At 33.2% G+C, this 16,783-nt stretch overlaps 3 protein-coding genes across 5 annotated transcripts; 2 read left to right on the plus strand and 1 right to left on the minus strand.

Moving 5' to 3' along the window:
* On the plus strand, nt 219-5,432 carry LOC107628445 (ASC1-like protein). Of its 2 annotated transcripts, XM_016331134.2 has the most exons (7): nt 222-636; nt 1,930-2,159; nt 2,302-2,457; nt 2,927-3,112; nt 3,932-4,116; nt 4,539-4,608; nt 4,974-5,432. In XM_016331134.2, the coding sequence occupies exons 1-6, from the start codon at nt 490-492 to the stop codon at nt 4,568-4,570; spliced, it is 936 nt and encodes a 311-aa protein (XP_016186620.1). In that variant the 5' UTR covers nt 222-489; the 3' UTR covers nt 4,571-4,608; nt 4,974-5,432. The 2 variants fall into 2 exon arrangements, with proteins under 2 accessions (XP_020967335.1, XP_016186620.1); XM_021111676.1 differs by lacking the exon at nt 2,302-2,457 and having other exon boundaries at nt 219-636.
* On the plus strand, nt 6,665-13,651 carry LOC107643871 (uridine-cytidine kinase C-like). The gene is made up of 11 exons (XM_016347621.2): nt 6,665-7,737; nt 7,830-7,944; nt 8,130-8,325; nt 8,414-8,527; nt 8,618-8,791; nt 8,865-9,059; nt 9,827-9,949; nt 10,015-10,121; nt 10,713-10,839; nt 11,422-11,670; nt 12,998-13,651. Exons 1-11 carry the CDS (start codon nt 7,401-7,403, stop codon nt 13,229-13,231), a joined length of 1,971 nt encoding a protein of 656 aa, XP_016203107.1. The 5' UTR covers nt 6,665-7,400; the 3' UTR covers nt 13,232-13,651.
* Nucleotides 13,426-16,185, minus strand: LOC107628554 (S-adenosylmethionine decarboxylase proenzyme). Of its 2 annotated transcripts, none has more exons than XM_016331220.2 (4): nt 16,030-16,185; nt 15,856-15,948; nt 15,117-15,265; nt 13,426-14,997 (listed from the first exon to the last, which is right to left on the minus strand). In XM_016331220.2, the coding sequence occupies exon 4, from the start codon at nt 14,803-14,805 to the stop codon at nt 13,738-13,740; it is 1,068 nt and encodes a 355-aa protein (XP_016186706.2). In that variant the 5' UTR covers nt 14,806-14,997; nt 15,117-15,265; nt 15,856-15,948; nt 16,030-16,185; the 3' UTR covers nt 13,426-13,737. The 2 variants fall into 2 exon arrangements, with proteins under 2 accessions (XP_016186706.2, XP_016186757.2); XM_016331271.2 differs by having other exon boundaries at nt 15,117-15,268.

A 16,783-nucleotide genomic window follows, 5' to 3' on the forward strand; every position in this document is an offset into this window, starting at 1 on the left:
ATCGGTATTTCAATTATTTTAACAGTTGATTTTAATTAATATATATTATATATATTTTTTATAATTCATATAAATGATTAAAATAACTGAAATACCAATATTCCTGATGTATTTAAAATGCTTCCAATAGTATAATCTTTTGATACTCACCTAAAAATCGCGGAATATTGTTGTCAATTTGAATAGTGAATATGGTGGCATAGGAGAATAAGAGAAGAAATAAGTAAAACAAATTAGAGAGAGAGAGAGAGAGAGAACACATAACAGTAGCGAAAAAGGGGGAATCTGAAAACTTTTTACGATCAAACACTTTGTGAGCTTTGTTCCGATGAAGAGAAGAACAATCGATGCGTTTTTACTTATTATTACTAACATTATTACTCTAAAACCTTCTTCCAGATTCTGATTCTGATTTTCCCTTACTTTCCCGAGAAAATTAATTACTTACCAGATTGCGAGGAACAGAGAGAAAAAGATTCGTTCGTAATAATGGATTTGATTCAGCAGCTCAAGTCCTTGTACTCCTGCGACTGGCACCAAGAATCTTTCCCTGACTACCATGATTTCTCAATCCTTCCGTTCTTCTTATTCTTCTTCCCTTGCATTCGCTTCTTCCTCGATAGATTCGTCTTTGAGGTACACTTTCTCCTTCGATTCGCATTTCGTTTTTGTGTGTTAATCATTGAAAGCGCAATTAGATGTGAACACTAGGTTTGATTGAGGTAAGTACAATTGCGATTGCAAGGGCTTCCACATTGAAGTTCGTAATTCTTTTTTGTTAGTGTTTTGATGGTGCCGTTGACTTGAATGTATTGTTATTTACGTTTGTTACTTGTTACTGAGTTTTCATGAGAATTTGTTGAGGAACGGAGTTTTTGAATATAATATGTGTGAGCTGTTGTATCAGTTTAAGGAGTGTTGTTTTGTGCGGCATTCTTGTTATTATAGTTTCAGAGGTGTGAGATGGTTCCTACACTGTTTAGCTTGGGGGTGATTACAGTAGCTTCAATGTGTTTTTGAATCCCTAAATTCAATCCAATTCTGTTATCTGGAGCTCTGTTGAGGTTGAGGGTTTTAGGTAGGAGAGGAAGAGATAGAAACTAGAATTATATCAAAATTATTACGTTGAATAGGTTGGATTAGAAGTTTGTGCATTGTAGATCAAATCTATAAAATTTCATATCAATCTAAAATCATTAGACATACTCTTTTATAGATCAAAATTGATAGTAATATATAACAGTTTCAAATATGCATGAATATGAGTTGTCAGTCTTATTGATGTTCAATTTTCACAAAATTCAGTGCAAATAAATGGTGTAATTTTGCTTAAAATAACACTGGTGTGATTTGATTATATATAAAGTAAATAACAAAATTGATTCTATGCTATCTTCACAGATATGCCTTGATATTTTATGATATCTTCTTTACTTCTAATGGGGGCTTCAGCATCAACATTTTGATCCGTTTTTGCTTTTCTTTATTGGTTTAGTGTGTTTATCAGTGAGGGTTTCGTTAGCTTTCTTCACAAGCTAATTAATTTTATAATGTTAACATACTTTTTTGTTAAAAGAGCGAAAATGCTGACCCTTCATCATTGGAACTTCCAAAGACAATGAATATCTGCATGCTTCATCCCCCCTCCCTCGTTCAGGATAGATGGTAAAACTGATTTTAAATATGTGTTGTTTTAGGTGATTACATTCTTACTTTATATAATCTTGGTAAAATGTAAGCTTCTTTTCTCGTCTTATTTTTTCATGTTATTTTTCTTTATGCTTTTCATCACTTGTTTTTTCTATCAAACTGTGATGATGCTAGGAGTCATCATTTGGTGGCCTTGCACTGTGGTCGTTCTCTACTTTTAGAATTTTCTATTTCTGGTTCTAGTTTGTTCAAATAAACTGAAGTAAACAACATTTACAGAAATTGGGTAGACGATTGATATTTGGAAAGGGGCATAAGCAGCTGGATTTCCAGAATGATGAGAGAAGAAAAAAGATTAGGAAGTTCAAGGAATCAGCCTGGAAATGTGTTTATTTTCTGTCAGCAGAAGTTTTTGCTCTGTCCGTAACTTATGATGAACCTTGGTTTACTAATACAAGAAATTTTTGGGTGGGGCCAGGGAGCCAGGTCTGGCCAGATCAAAAGATTAAGTAAGATTATTTGCTTACAAGTCCAGTTATTATAGTTATCCAGTTGCAATGTTTAATATCTTTCTGCAATCATTTTCCCTTGCTATAAATTTTGTGTTCAAATTAAGTCTGGTGATAGAGTTGTAAGCTCTTAACATTTCAGGTTGAAACTGAAGGCACTCTACATGTATGCTGCCGGATTTTATTCTTACTCCATCTTTGCTTTAATATTTTGGGAAACACGGCGCTCTGACTTTGGGGTGTCCATGGGTCACCATGTGGCTACTGTCATTCTCATTGTGCTGTCTTACATTTTTAGGTGTGTTAATTTCTTATTGTCTTGTCATGCAAGTTTTTTTTTTAATTGTAATTTCTTTGGAGATACAAGTCTATAATTTTCTTAATTTGTTTGTGTTCATTTATATTTCTCAAACTTCAAACTGAAAGGGTTATATCTGTGAGGATTCTTGATTAAATCATGCTAATTCCTTTCATTTTAAAATAATGTCCTCTTTTCACAATGAACTTGTTCATAATGAGTTGAGTTATATGGTGAATTTTAACTTACTAATGGAAATCTAAAGGATAAATACTGTATTAAAATCTTAAGCATCAATGGTAAATACAGTCATAGACACCATATTAACCATAGGTTCATAGTAAAACACATGAGAGAGATTGTGGTCCTATTGCACACGCTAGTTCTAATGCTAATTGATATAAATACACTTCATTTTGATATTTTTATATAATGGTATCATTTTTCTCTTCTATGTTAACACCTTCAGGTTTGCTCGTGTTGGATCTGTTGTTTTAGCTCTTCATGATGCTAGTGATGTGTTTCTGGAGATAGGGAAAATGTCCAAATACAGTGGTGCTGAAATAATTGCCAGCATTGCATTTATTCTATTTGTTTTATCTTGGGTCTTATTGCGCCTCATTTACTACCCATTCTGGATTCTCTGGAGTACAAGGTTTGTATTACTTGTTTCTCAATATACATTACCTTTCCTTCGTCTTTCCATTATAACTTTATGGGACAGACTAAAGTATGAAACACAGTCAGATATGCCTAGGGCCACTGTTTGCATTATTTTGATTCTTTGGCATAGAATTCACCCAAAAACACACGGAACTCCAATTCTGAGCAGAATTATAATTATTTTGTGAGGGTTATTTTGTATATAAATCTTGTGCAATCTTATTATATGAACAAGTAAAATAAGGATTTCTCTTCCATGGTTTTTTGGTTTATTATTTATTTATTTGTCTGAGTATTTGTCTCTTTTTTTTTTGAAATTTTAGGTTTAGTGTGAATGTGTGATTAGGGATTACTTGCTGCTGTTGAAATTTCAGGTTCAGTGTGATTAGGGATTACTTGTTGCTGTACTTGCTGCTGTTGAAATTTCAGGTTCAGTGTGACTAGGGATTAGTTGTTGCTGCTAACAATGCATTTGTGAATAATAACTTGCTCCAGTCCTCCTAACAATGCATTTGTGAATAATTTGTGTGTTTTTTTTTTGCGGAAGAAAAAAGAATAAAAGGGGGAGGGGGTCGGGGTATCATTTGTTTTCCTTTAGCTTTGTGGTTTCTTTTTGGTAATCTTTTATCCTATGTTGTATTTTCCCCTTCCTATCAAATAATAGCTCATATAAAATATTCATTAAATTAGAAAGAAGATCTTTCCATGCATAAATTTCAACAATTGATTATGAAGTGTAATACTACAGTTGTTGGTTGTCTGTATATCGTTGCTTTTCGATGCTCAGTAGTTTTACATCTCTCTTTGCCAGCTATGAAGTTTTGCTCACATTGGATAAGGAAAAGCACAAAGTGGATGGTCCAATATATTATTATGTGTTCAACAGTCTTCTATATTGCTTGCTTGTTCTGCATATATACTGGTGGGTGCTGATATTTCGGATGCTTGTTAGACAAATTCAAGCAAGAGGAAAACTTAGTGATGATGTTCGATCTGGTAAGTTGAAAGATCCTGGCTTGCTAATGTAAACTCTTGATTCAAAGAACATTGTTCTCAATATGTTTTGCATGCTTAGTGTGTGTTCATGGAAGTAGACATGCTTTAGAAGTTCTGGCACGAGTTATTAATTTGTGTCATCTGAATCTGGTATCTGTATTGATATGGTAGCTAGGTTTTGGTTGACTTCTTCCCCTTAAATTGCTTCCTTCAATGTAATTGTATATGATTGTAGGACATCTTTGTGCCTAAACACATTGCTGTCTGAAGTTTACTTTTATTCAATAAATCTTGATGAATTTACCTCAACTATATTGCTTTATTTTCAGTAATAGCTTCAGCCTGTAAAAGTTTCAAAAGCTTAATATGAATTTCTTCCAACTGATTATTTGATTTCAAACTGCTGCATTTCCATTATGCAGATTCAGAAGATGAAGATAGCCATGAAGATTGAGATGGAAAGCAAGACCATAATGTAATTTTAAGGCAAAGGTGAATTTTGAATGGTGGCAACTGACAAGTTGTTTCACACTTTGGAGTTCTACAAATATAGTCACATTTTTATGTGGAATCATGTTTAATATAGTAGTTAATTATATAACATTTAAAAGCCTTAGAAGGGTATTCCACAAGTAAAATGGCTTGAGCAATTGACACTCATCAAGCCATTGCCTCTCTCGTGATGTATGTTTTGAGCATTGTGTTTCTCTTGAGACAAGATGGAATTCAAAATGTCCATCGTGTTAGGTTTCAATATAAATAGATATAGAAATTATAGGCATCTGCACTAGTTTTATTTAATCTTGTGTGTGTTTTCCTTAAACTGAGGTAGATGTTGCCTGGTTTCTTTCTTGCAGATGAATTGTCTTAGCTTCGAAATTCTTCGGCACTCTTGGCCATGGATGCTAAACTTTTTTCAAATGTTGATTCAACTTTTTGGAGTTTGTTGTTGTGGGGGGGTATTCATACTGATTTCAATTCAGGCAACAGATGCTAATTTCAACAGGCAGAAAGTTGGACAGAATTTTGAATGTTTTAAACTATTGGTCTATGCATTCCACCTCCTCGGATTGAGGTTTGGTGTCTGACATTTTGTTGTGATGATAATGTCTTTTTTTTACATGCTTTGGTATTTAATTTCCTCAATTTAATTAAGTGTAAAGCACTAGGAACAGGAATGTTTTCTGGTTATTTCTTGAACAAAATTGTTTTAAGACTTGGTTGTCATAGATATTAGTGGTGCTGAACTTTGCCAACATTATGTTGATTTGAATATTATAAATTCTAATTCTGATGAAAGAAAAATAAGTGAAAAATGTTTGGAGCAATGTTAGAGGATCAACACAATTTATTGTTTTTAACTTTTTATTCAACAATTAGTCAATAATATTTAAAAGTGTGCTTAAAGTATAACACTCGAATTTTCATTTTTTTTAATTGAATTCTTGTTGAGGAAATTTAGTTCAAAATGACTTTCTTCCTTTGACTTGGTACTATTAATTATCGCTTATTCAGTTATTCTTTCAAAACTTATTTTAATTCATTCGTCGCTAGTGTTTCATTAGTTTCCGCTATAAGTGCTAAGGTAACTTCTTCTATGGATGATAATATGGGTTGAATATAAAATATCTTCAAATTTGCTATAGTAAAATATCTTGACTAGTATAAATTTAAGTTATAACAAGAACACACAAAGGAAAAGGTTAATTGCATATGAACATAGAATACAAAATAACCAACGCTATATAAATTACTTGAAACACATTTTATACACATACATATCAAATATTAACAGAATCATAAATAAACATGTATATATTTTAATATTATCATACAAGAAATAGGTAAGTTTCAAATATTATTCTAGTTCATAATTAGATGCTCTATTAAATTTAAAAGTTTATATGATTGAGCACAGAATAGATTTAAAAGTTAACTAGTTTAAAGTATATTTTCAATGCATAAAAATTAAATCATAAAAATGTTATATAAATACGTTGATAATAATAATTCTTTCGTTAATAAATAAATAATTCAGAGCTAATTTCTCTCGTTATGCATAAGCTCTGTTCTTTTTTGTGTTGTTCCATGGAAAGGATCAAAGACGTATATATGAATAATATACGTAGGTTTGTGACACCTTGAAATTATGGCCATGCATCTTTGTTGTTATCGCTGAACTCACCACTCATTGAAGGATACCTTGCCACGGTGAGCAGTGTTCTTATGATCATCACATATAACAAACAATACACATTATTGGATCCCTTTTCTATGATTCACTTACCCTTTTGCATTCTCTATATTTTGCTTGCAAAATTCTTCATATCACACGTTGTTCTTGTTATTGTGCTGTGTTTTGTTCTCTTTGTTTTCCTTTGTTTTTACACGGATTCTCATTGTTTTGGTTTAAGGTTTTTCTCCTTTTTGTTTTGGTTTTTTTAGGGTAAACCACAAAAAATCACCTGAAATATCTTGGGACGGACAAAACTGCCTCCAAATTTTGTTATTGACAAAAGTGTCCTTAAATAATTTTGAATGTGCCAAAAATGTCCAACTGTGATCAGAAACCTGCTCTGTTAATGGAAAAACATGACATGGCTTACTTGTTAATGTTAGAGTCTCAATTGCCACATAAAAAGTTCCGTTTGCCATATCAATGTTTTCCGTTAACGTTGAATGTTTTAGTTCACGAGTGTGCATTTTTGTCACATTTTAAAATAATTTGAGGGTATTTCTGTCGACAACAAAATTTGGGATTATCAGCGACAAAATAATTTAGGTGCATTTTTGGTGGTTTATCCTTTTTTTGGATGATGTGTTTTGAATCAAAATGTTGTTTGTGTTGTCCTAGGTTGTTGTGCATAGAACATGCATATGGTCGTGTAAACTTTGCGTTCCAAATATTCAGCTCTAGAACCAACTTGGGTTGATTGAGTGGTTAGCTCACTTGTCCGCTTAAGAAAGTATCAAGATATGATGAGAAATCAAAATATTTGGCTCTAGCAACTAGAGGGATATATTAGAAGTCTTTAGAGAAATGACTTTTATAAGGAGCTATAAGATCTTCCTTTCAAAAACAATGAATGTTTCTGGTTTTCATCAATAAGTTTAATGTGTTCTATTACATATACTTGCACTAATGGTGGAAGAAGCTATGATATATTTTTGAATAATTATCTTTAACTAGCTACAATTTACAATAAGGCACTCAGACAATGTTTGATCCATGTAGTCGATTCTACCTAAGGGGGATCGCTTAGTCTCTTATCGGAATTCCTTCAATGGCTGAAGATACTTTGGATCTTGATTTGCCTCATAGAAGTTCCGGCCTTTTAAGAGATCGAGTTCATTTGGTTAAAAGGAAAGACTTGGATCGCTATGAGATCGCAGCAATCCAAGATCAGTTATCATTCGAGAAAGGATTCTTTATAGTAATCCGCGCGTGCAAGATGTTGGCGCAAAAGAATGATGGAATGATATTGGTAGGTGTGGCAGGTCCTTCAGGAGCAGGGAAGACTATGTTAACAGAAAAGATCCTAAACTTCATGCCAAGCATTGCAGTAATTTCCATGGACAATTACAATGATGCTAGTAGAATTGTTGATGGAAACTTTGATGGTAAGATTTCCATTTTCAACCTTTTTGTTTATTCTTTGATCCTTTTACAGTCCTAAACTTCTTTTCTTTTCACCATATGTCAACTTGAACAGATCCACGCTTAACGGATTATGAAACATTGCTCCCAAATTTACATGATTTAAAGGCAGGAAAGGCAGTCCAGGTTCCTATATATGATTTCAAATCGAGTTCACGAACAGGATACAGGTTAATTCTTTGATATTTGTTTCGTTCGCTTAAAAAATTTGTAATTGTTTTAAGTATTGCAATAAATTTAGACTTCAAATGCAGATATGGTTCATGATAAAAGCAATATGATATCGTCTGATCCATGTAGTTAGCGCGCCTATTGGGAAAAGGCTTTCTCATTGAAATGTATACTACTTTTTCAGAACTGTTGATGTTCCAAGCTCCCGAATTGTGATCATAGAGGGAATCTATGCCTTGAATGAGAAGTTACGGCCGCTATTAGACCTTCGAGTATCTGTCACCGGTGGAGTACACCTTGACCTTGTTAAAAGAGTTATACGCGACGTACAACGAGCCGGACAAGAACCTGAAGAAATCATTCATCAAATATCAGAAACTGTTGCATTCCATACCTTCTCTCCATTCCCTTTATATCTAAAAAAAGTGAAAAAAGTTTCAAGAATTTCTCAAAATTGTTCTTTTGCAGGTATATCCAATGTACAAAGCATTTATTGAGCCAGATCTTCAAACTGCACACATCAAAATCATTAACAAGTTCAATCCATTCACTGCATTCCAAAGTCCTACATACATATTAAAGGTTAGTGTCCTATTTATATATACTTGTTCATCAAAACTTCAAAGAAATTCTAGTTTGTTTTCATATGCTTGTGATTGTTTGATATTGTAGTCAGCAAGGAATGTAATAGTGGAACAAGTTAAAGATGTGATCTCCAAAGATTTTCGCGAAACAAAGGAGCAGACTTATGACATATATCTTCTACCTCCTGGTGAAGATCCAGAGAGTTGCCAATCCTATTTACGAATGCGAAATACAGATGGAAAATATGTTCTTATGTTCGAGGTTCGCCTTGTTCTGTTTCGTTACCCTGCATTTTAGACAGATTTCATAGTGAATAACCAATAACTTTTTTCAGGAATGGGTGACAGATGATCCATTTGTGATATCCCCGAGAATCACTTTTTCGGTCAGTGTTCGTCTCCTCGGAGGACTAATGGCGTTGGGATACACAATAGCAACCATCCTTAAAAGAAACAGCCATATCTTTTGTGATGATAGTGTTTGTGTTAAACTAGATTGGCTTGAGCAACTTAATAGACATTATGTTCAGGTAATGCTACAATTAGCCCATTTCATTCCATCTATTCAAAAATATTTTGGAAATTTAGTACATTCATAACTCGGTGTATCTTTGTTATAAACTGTATCCAAATACATAGAATTGTTAAAGTATTCTTATGTATCAAATTTCCAAAGAGACTGACATTTTAGAACAAAGAGGATAGATCATATTACTAGGATTATGCACTTTAGATGCATAATCTATGTATATATATTTCAAGTGTGTTGAACTGTTGATCAGAGTGGTGGAATACGTCTGATTTTATACGTGACAAAAATGTATTTTAAAAACTTAAAGATAAATTTTATTGCATTGCCATAAGTGTTGGGCAGCAAAAAATGAGCATAAACGTAAGCTAAGCATAGTAGAGATGAAGATGCTTAGATGGATGAGTAGTCAAATACGTATGGACAAAATAAGGAATGAGAATATAAGAGTGAAAGTTTGAGTACCGCCTATTGTTGAGAAGATGCTAGAATCTCGTCTTAAATATTTTGGCCATATGAGGAGAAGATCGACAGAGCGTCCGGTTAGGAGGGTGAATCAGATAGAAGATATACAAGAGGCAAAAGGTAAAAGAAGACATAAGAAGACCATACACGAGGTGGTCAAAGGAAATCTACGTGTAAACAATCTTACTGTAGACATAATAAGACTCAATTATATCGTTTGATTCATGTAGCCGATTCACCTAGTTGGATAAGACTTTGTTATTGATCTTTGGCTGATAGAACTTCTGGTGTATGAACAAACAGGTACTTGGAAGAGATCGTTTACTTGTAATTAACAAAGCGCAGCAGTTGGGTCTAGAAGGTTCCTACATTCCTCGAACCTACATTGAACAGATTCAACATGAAAAGCTTGGAAATGAAGTTATGGTATGATAACTTCTCTTCTGCTAATATAGTCCCCTATCAGCATTCTTTGTCTAATTCTTCTGCAGGCCCTGCCGGAAGATTTAAAGACGACGTTGAGCCTCGACGAGGACTTTGCGTCGAGCCCGAAAGAATTTGCTGACCAGGTTTCCATGACCATGAAACATAAGCAAATGTAAATATTTCATGGGATTTGCTTTGATACTCTTGTTCTTCATGAGCATATGATGTCTTTCTTGTACTTCATGGCTGTAATTTAATCATGAATTTTAGTACAATTTTAGTGGAACATGTGGCTAATTTTTAACTACAAAGATCTACTGAGGTTTTCAGTTAACATGTTTTGTTTGTAAGAATTGAGAATAGCATGATCATTAATTTCTTTGTTTTTGATTGATCTATAGAGGAATTGACATGATTTTCTTTTCTATGGGGGCTAAATGGTAAATTATAAAATGATTTGTATGTTTTCCCCTAAATAGTTAAAGGTGCGTTTGGTTTACATTTTTATTTCCTGTTTTCATTTTCAGAATATTCAGCTTTCAGAATTTTGCGAAGGAAAAAGGAAAAACAGGAAATAAAAAAAAAAAAAACAAGATTTTGTGGTTTTCACCATTTTCTTTCTTCTTCACAAAATCTTGAAAATAGAAAAAATATTGAAAATAAAAGCAGAAATGAGTCACATACCTTTCCATTGTATTAAGTACTTCATAATAAGTTGCTGTTAATTTAACTAATAATAAAACTTTCCATGTGTCTTCAACAGAGGTTTGTCTAGATCATTTACAAATCTAAGAGACAAGAATCAAGCCAAACTTGGAGGTTATGTCTCCAACAATAGAGATCTTCATGAAAGAAATGATTTGGATGAATCAAAAACAATGGCAAATGAGGTAAGTTTCATTTAATTTTGGTAATTTAAATTCTTGCAAGTACTTTACCATTGATTTATGTATTTTAGAAGTAGAATACAAGATAAAGTAGACAAGAATTCCTCCTTAATGTTTGGCTTAACTTTTTAGTGTAAACAATCATTAAAATGGTGGAAACTCAGGTGCAGTCGACTTCACGTAAAGTTGATACTTGAAACCCGTTAGATGATTTGACTGATTTAACTAAATTTTCATCTAACGGCTCTCAAATATCAACTTCACGAGAAGTCGACTTCACCTGAGTTTTCACCTAAAAAGATATCACAATCCTATTAGTTGTGAATATATTCACGCAATTTTCGACGAACATCCACGAATTTCTCTGTTTATTCTCTAATAGAGGTTACAAATTAAGTGAAAACTCAGGCACAGTTAAACTTCATATAAAATTGATAGTTGAGAACTGTCAGATGACAATTTAATCAAATCTGTCATACTCAAATCATTTAACGACTTTCAACTATCAACTTCACATGAAGTTAGAGTTTCCACCTACAAATTATTGTGCAAATTTTTTACTTGCAATATTTGTGCACTTGACAGGGAGCCATAACTAAACTTGTGGAAAGAATTTCTTGCTTATATGATAGAATGGATGATTTTACAAACTACATTGAAGAGATGAACTTCAAGTTATCTCTGAAGAAAATTTGTCATTGCCAACAAAATATGCACCTACAAGTTGGTTCATGCAATGGTTGTTCTTCCACCTCTTACTTCATCACTAGCTTGAGCAACGGTTCCTCCGTCGGGTCGCCACCACCAACTAAGGAGTTTATCTTAATGGATGAGGTAGTTTTCCTTAATGCTTACATCTCTCTTGTTTTCAGTATTATGATTTCTTGGTTTGTGAAAGTATATGCTTTTCGAGTAAACTATCAAAATAGTACCCAAAAGTTTACATTACTGACAAAAATAATCTCAAAAGATGTTAGCAACAAATAAATTCTCGAAAGATTTAAAAATACGAAAAAATGAATTGGATATTAAATATATATATTCTAAAAAAAATTTTAAAAATAAGATTTTGCAGGTATTATTAGAAAAATAAATTTTTTTTACTCTCAAAATTTGATAATTTTATAACAAAATTGAGGAGCATTTTTGTGAGCTGACAAAATAAGTTAAATACATTTTTTGTGGTTTAACCAAATAATATTTATGATAGTTGAGTTGAATCAATGATTCGTTCCAAACCTGTTCAAAATGTGAACCAACTAGCTAGAACTCTAGTTCCAATGGTGCATGGAATTGATGCAAGTGATGAAGAATATAATGAGTAATAAGAAAAGCAAATTTGTATATCTTTGTGTGTGGAAGCAGCAAAGTTGATAGCAAAATCAAGGGTTAGACAGATCTAGATCTGAGTAAAAGCTCAATCGCTTGTCTATTCAATACAATTTTTTTTGCAAGCATTACTAAAAAAATAAGATCTTTTTATTCTAAAATTTTGGTAATTTTATATCAAGTGAATTTTTTTAAAAAAGGTAGAAATCAAATTTTGCGCCGAATTTTTTGTGCATCTTCTAAATATTTATTCAAATATTGCCGCAAAAATTCGGATCAAATGGATAAGTTGTTTGCTATATAGGAAAGTGTTTTTTGTCACATAAAAAAATATAATATTTATTAATTATTTTTGTCATATTTTCAAATCATTTAAGATTATTTTGTCGATAATATATTTCAAAATCTTTTTGTTAATGCCTGATCTTATAGGTACCAAGTTGGTAATTAACTCTATGCTTTCCATTATTTGAATTATGTTCCAACTACTTTCATGTGACCTAAAATAGTTCAACGAGAATTAGTAATGAAATTTTCTTCTTGCATATGTGCTCCGCACGCACATAATAGAATAAGAGAAAAAATTTCATTGCCAACATGTTTGACCGAACGGTATTTTTTTTTTCGCCTACTCTGAATTCCCATTCTACCCCCAACAAAAAGTGAAAATCTATGATCCCAATTGCTAATCTCGACGAGTTGAAGAAATTAAAACTGGATTGAATGCTAGAAATAATTTGTTGTCAATGACAATGACATATCCAAATACATGATATTTTTTGCTTCCGAAAACTTACCATTTCTAATTGCTGTGAGTGCTCCATGGAATCAGATATCAGGTATTGTAAGGGGTCAGCATCAAATCATGCATCAATTGGACAATCTTAATAAACTACTTGTGGGGAAAATGGAAGAAAGGACTCACCAAACAAGCCCCATGAAGAAAGGTGCATTAATAAGTGCTACAACACATTCAGATTCAACTGGACCACAAGTTGTGATGGGTTTGGCTTTTGGTTGTTTGGGAATATTTTTTGTGATGGGTATTTTTTATAGATTGAGGTAGCAAGTAGCAACATTGACTTCATTCCTTATATTTTGTCCACTATACTTGTTTCAGTTGTACTTAATATAAGATTGGTAGTTGAAGCAGCTAAATTCATTCACCTAATATGCTACGACCTAGCTTATATAATTAAACTATTTATGCAAATACAATACAATAAAATTGAAAAAACAAAAAGAACAGGTCCAAATAATTGAAACTTGTATCACGATTCACTTAATAAGATTATTTCAATATTCGAATGGGAAATAACATCATAATAGTACATCAATATAAAAACCAGTTGTCCAAATAAGTGTTCAATCCATAACACCCCCATTATTCAAATTCAACACTCAAAAGATAAAAAAGATGCAAAGTAAACACAAACAGCTCCAAGCATAGAAGCATTAAGCACTGCCCCCAAATAAAGACCACAAACATGCACATGCAGCCTGAAAGGCAAGCATTTATTTATTTTTTACTTGAACTAAAACACACAACATTTAAGACACTAATTCGCAGAACTACACTTCTTCTTCTTCATCTTTCCAGAGTTTCAGAGGGGTTCTAGGTGAGCCACAGCCAGGAGTCTTAACAAATTTCTGGTAGAGAACAGAACCACCTCTTCCCAGCCCTTGGTAGCACCTCTCTTTGCGGCAGTATCCATCCACATCCAAAGAACAACTCTGCTTAAATGTATGGGTAGCAACATCCACATGAACAGCAATCAGAAACTCACTTGGATGGAAGCATGTCAGAACATTCTCGACCAACTGGTTGAGATTCAATGATTCCAAGTTATATCCGCATGCTTCAAAGCTGGCATAGCTGAAACCATCTTCCGGAGTAACATGAATTGTAGAAACAGCAGCTCCTTCTACAGAGTTCATTGAATAGCCACAAGGTTCAAAATCAAAATCGCATATCTGAGATTCCGGAAGGATACTCCTGATACCGGAATTGGCAGTCATCGTGGCTGCTGAATCAGATTGTTCTTTGTAGAAAACTGATGCTTTCTCTCTGTCCAAACCAGTCATGCACATCTCCAGAGTGTAAACAGAGTCAGACACTCGGACAGGCTCTGCTGAAGCAGAGTATACATGCCAATTGTGTGCTTTGTCTGAGCCACCCATAGTGTAAGCCATACTTCCTAAGCCAAGCTTCCCAAAGTAGGAATCCAAGACTGCTACTTCCTCGGAAAAGTTCCGATGGGGAAAGGGCTGAGCAGATGGAAAAATAAAACTTCCGCGGCTGTACCTTACAGACTGAACGTCAAGGGAAAGCATCTCAGCGAACTTCAAAATGGGTGGAATTGAAAGCAGCAATTTGGTAGTACCACAGGTTTTGATGATGATCTTGTATGGATAGACAAATAGGCTCGACTCAGAGAGAACGTATGAGTCAACTTCATCATTAGACAATGAGGAAACAATGGTGCACGCAGCCGGTGCTAAAATCTCATCCAACTGGGACTTCGTTAGAGACCTAAGGCCCTTTCCCTCAGGGTCAGAGAAGATTCCTGGGCAGAAAAAGGCTACCTCTAACCTCTTTTCAAAGCCTTCGAAACCAATTGCAGATGTTGCAATAGCCATAATTTTTCAGAGTCGAAATGAACACAATCAGAACCAAAAACTGAGTAGGAAAAGTAGGAAACAAGAACGATCGCAAAGAGGGGCTGGAAAGACGATATCCGGAGGAGAGCAGTGCGCAAAACCTAAAGAAAACAAAAGCAGCTAACAAACTACGGTTCCAATCGAGACGTATCAGGATGGCTTGCGAGCGCACTGCACAAAAAGCCATATAATTTAAAACGTATTAGCAATGGTCATCAACAAAATCCAAATAGTTTCCACAATACAACAAAGCAATATTATCTCATTACTTTTAATAAAATAAAACTTACGTTAGAGTAAGCAGCAGATCTGAACTTCTTGATTCCACCGTTTGGACGAACGTCTTCAATGCTGTAACCGAGGGGAGCTTCGTAGAATAATGATTTACTACTACTAGACTTCTTCTTGCCTCCTTTTGACTCCATTAGATCATTCAATCCTGCTTCGTAACAGCAAAAACTGAGAGGTTAACACAAACAGCTGACCAAATACAGAACAATGGCAGGATAAACAATTACATGATCAAGAAATATATCTAAATGATAATTGGTAACTCAAGAAGCCAAAACATGAGTACATAAAAAATTAAGATATGTATCTAACAAAACCAGACATGTAATACAATAAGACAAATAGACATGACGTGAAATCGTAAACTTGATCTTAAACTCCAAATTTGGGAACTGATTACTTAATCAAAATAATTACATATTCTAACGATTCCAAACAAAACAAAAAGGTTCACGACAGAAAGAAAATAACAACATAATAATTATAAGGGAGATAGCTAACTATGACATGAAGTATTATACTAGAAATTAATCCAAATAATATATTTTACGATGAACACCGAATACGTATGAATTTTAACGATTCTAAATATTGAACGCATATATATCAAAACCATCCGAACCATCAAACATACAACTTAAAGTAAAAAGAACATCACTTCCAATCCACAACAGAGATAATCAAACATGAGTCGCTAATCTAAATCATAAGATTGCAAGCTAAATAAACAAAACGTACCTGAATTGATAAAGTTTGTTACAAGAGAAGAAAAAACGAACGTTCTTCCTCAGATAAACTCTTCAAACACAAATCGAAAATTATACCTGAAAACTGCATGCGAAAATCGAAATCAAATTCAGTAAACGCCAGGACAAACGAAAAAGAAGAATCGGAGAATTGAAAAGTGCTTACGGATTACGAAATTGAGGGAACAACGAAGCAAGAAACGCAGTAAACGATTTGAGAAAACCCTAGAAGAAGTTGAAGATGAACAAAACGATGCGATTCGCCGCGTTTTGGAACGAGAAGGATGCGTGTGATGATTGCGTTGTGAATTGAGGGAGTTTATATAGCTCCTGGGGATGTGTTTTGACTATAATACCCTTTCCAATAATTTAGGTTCGTTTCATTATTTTATTTTATTTTTACCTTTTTTAAATACCAACCTTATCCCTAACAATAATCTATCTAATAATCTAATTCAAGTTGGGTTGGTTGTTAAAGATAAAATTTTTAAAATCTGCCTTGAAAATTCATTTATTAATAAAGTAAAGCATATATGGTAGTCTATCCATCTCAAAATAAATTAAAATGGTAGATAAATTTTTTTTTTTTTGTGATTTTTAATTTTAGTTTTAGTAGGGAAAAAAAACTCATGCCAAAGGGGATAACTTGTGAATGTTTGTCATGCAGTTTGAATTGATTAAAACAAAAAAAAAATCACAATTTAATTTAATTTAAACATTTTGAAGTTTTAACTTTAAATTAACTATATTATTTGTTTGGTTTTGAGAAAAGAATCTAAATTTTTAATTTTGAGTATTAAAAATAACAAGACATTAAATTAAGTATGAAAATGCATTAAAAAAAAAAGAAAGTATAGAGACAAAGTATATTTTAATAGATGAATAAAAAAGAAATTATAGAATGAATTAAATAGATTATT

The sequence above is a fragment of the Arachis ipaensis genome, chromosome B01 (genome assembly GCF_000816755.2).
Source record: "Arachis ipaensis cultivar K30076 chromosome B01, Araip1.1, whole genome shotgun sequence".
Taxonomy (NCBI): Eukaryota; Viridiplantae; Streptophyta; class Magnoliopsida; order Fabales; family Fabaceae; genus Arachis; species Arachis ipaensis.

What these genes read in the sequence shown, in the direction of transcription:
- LOC107628445 (XM_016331134.2), top strand. Translation starts at nt 490, where the DNA reads ATGGATTTGATTCAGCAGCTCAAGTCCTTGTACTCCTGCGACTGGCAC. An exon ending in TCGATAGATTCGTCTTTGAG is followed by an intron (nt 637 to 1,929) that starts GTACACTTTCTC and finishes CAACATTTACAG; the next exon opens with AAATTGGGTAGACGATTGAT. An exon ending in GTGCTGTCTTACATTTTTAG is followed by an intron (nt 2,458 to 2,926) that starts GTGTGTTAATTT and finishes TAACACCTTCAG; the next exon opens with GTTTGCTCGTGTTGGATCTG.
- LOC107643871 (XM_016347621.2), top strand. Translation starts at nt 7,401, where the DNA reads ATGGCTGAAGATACTTTGGATCTTGATTTGCCTCATAGAAGTTCCGGC. An exon ending in AGCTTGGAAATGAAGTTATG is followed by an intron (nt 9,950 to 10,014) that starts GTATGATAACTT and finishes ATTCTTCTGCAG; the next exon opens with GCCCTGCCGGAAGATTTAAA. An exon ending in CAAAAACAATGGCAAATGAG is followed by an intron (nt 10,840 to 11,421) that starts GTAAGTTTCATT and finishes TGCACTTGACAG; the next exon opens with GGAGCCATAACTAAACTTGT.
- LOC107628554 (XM_016331220.2), bottom strand. Translation starts at nt 14,805, where the DNA reads ATGGCTATTGCAACATCTGCAATTGGTTTCGAAGGCTTTGAAAAGAGG.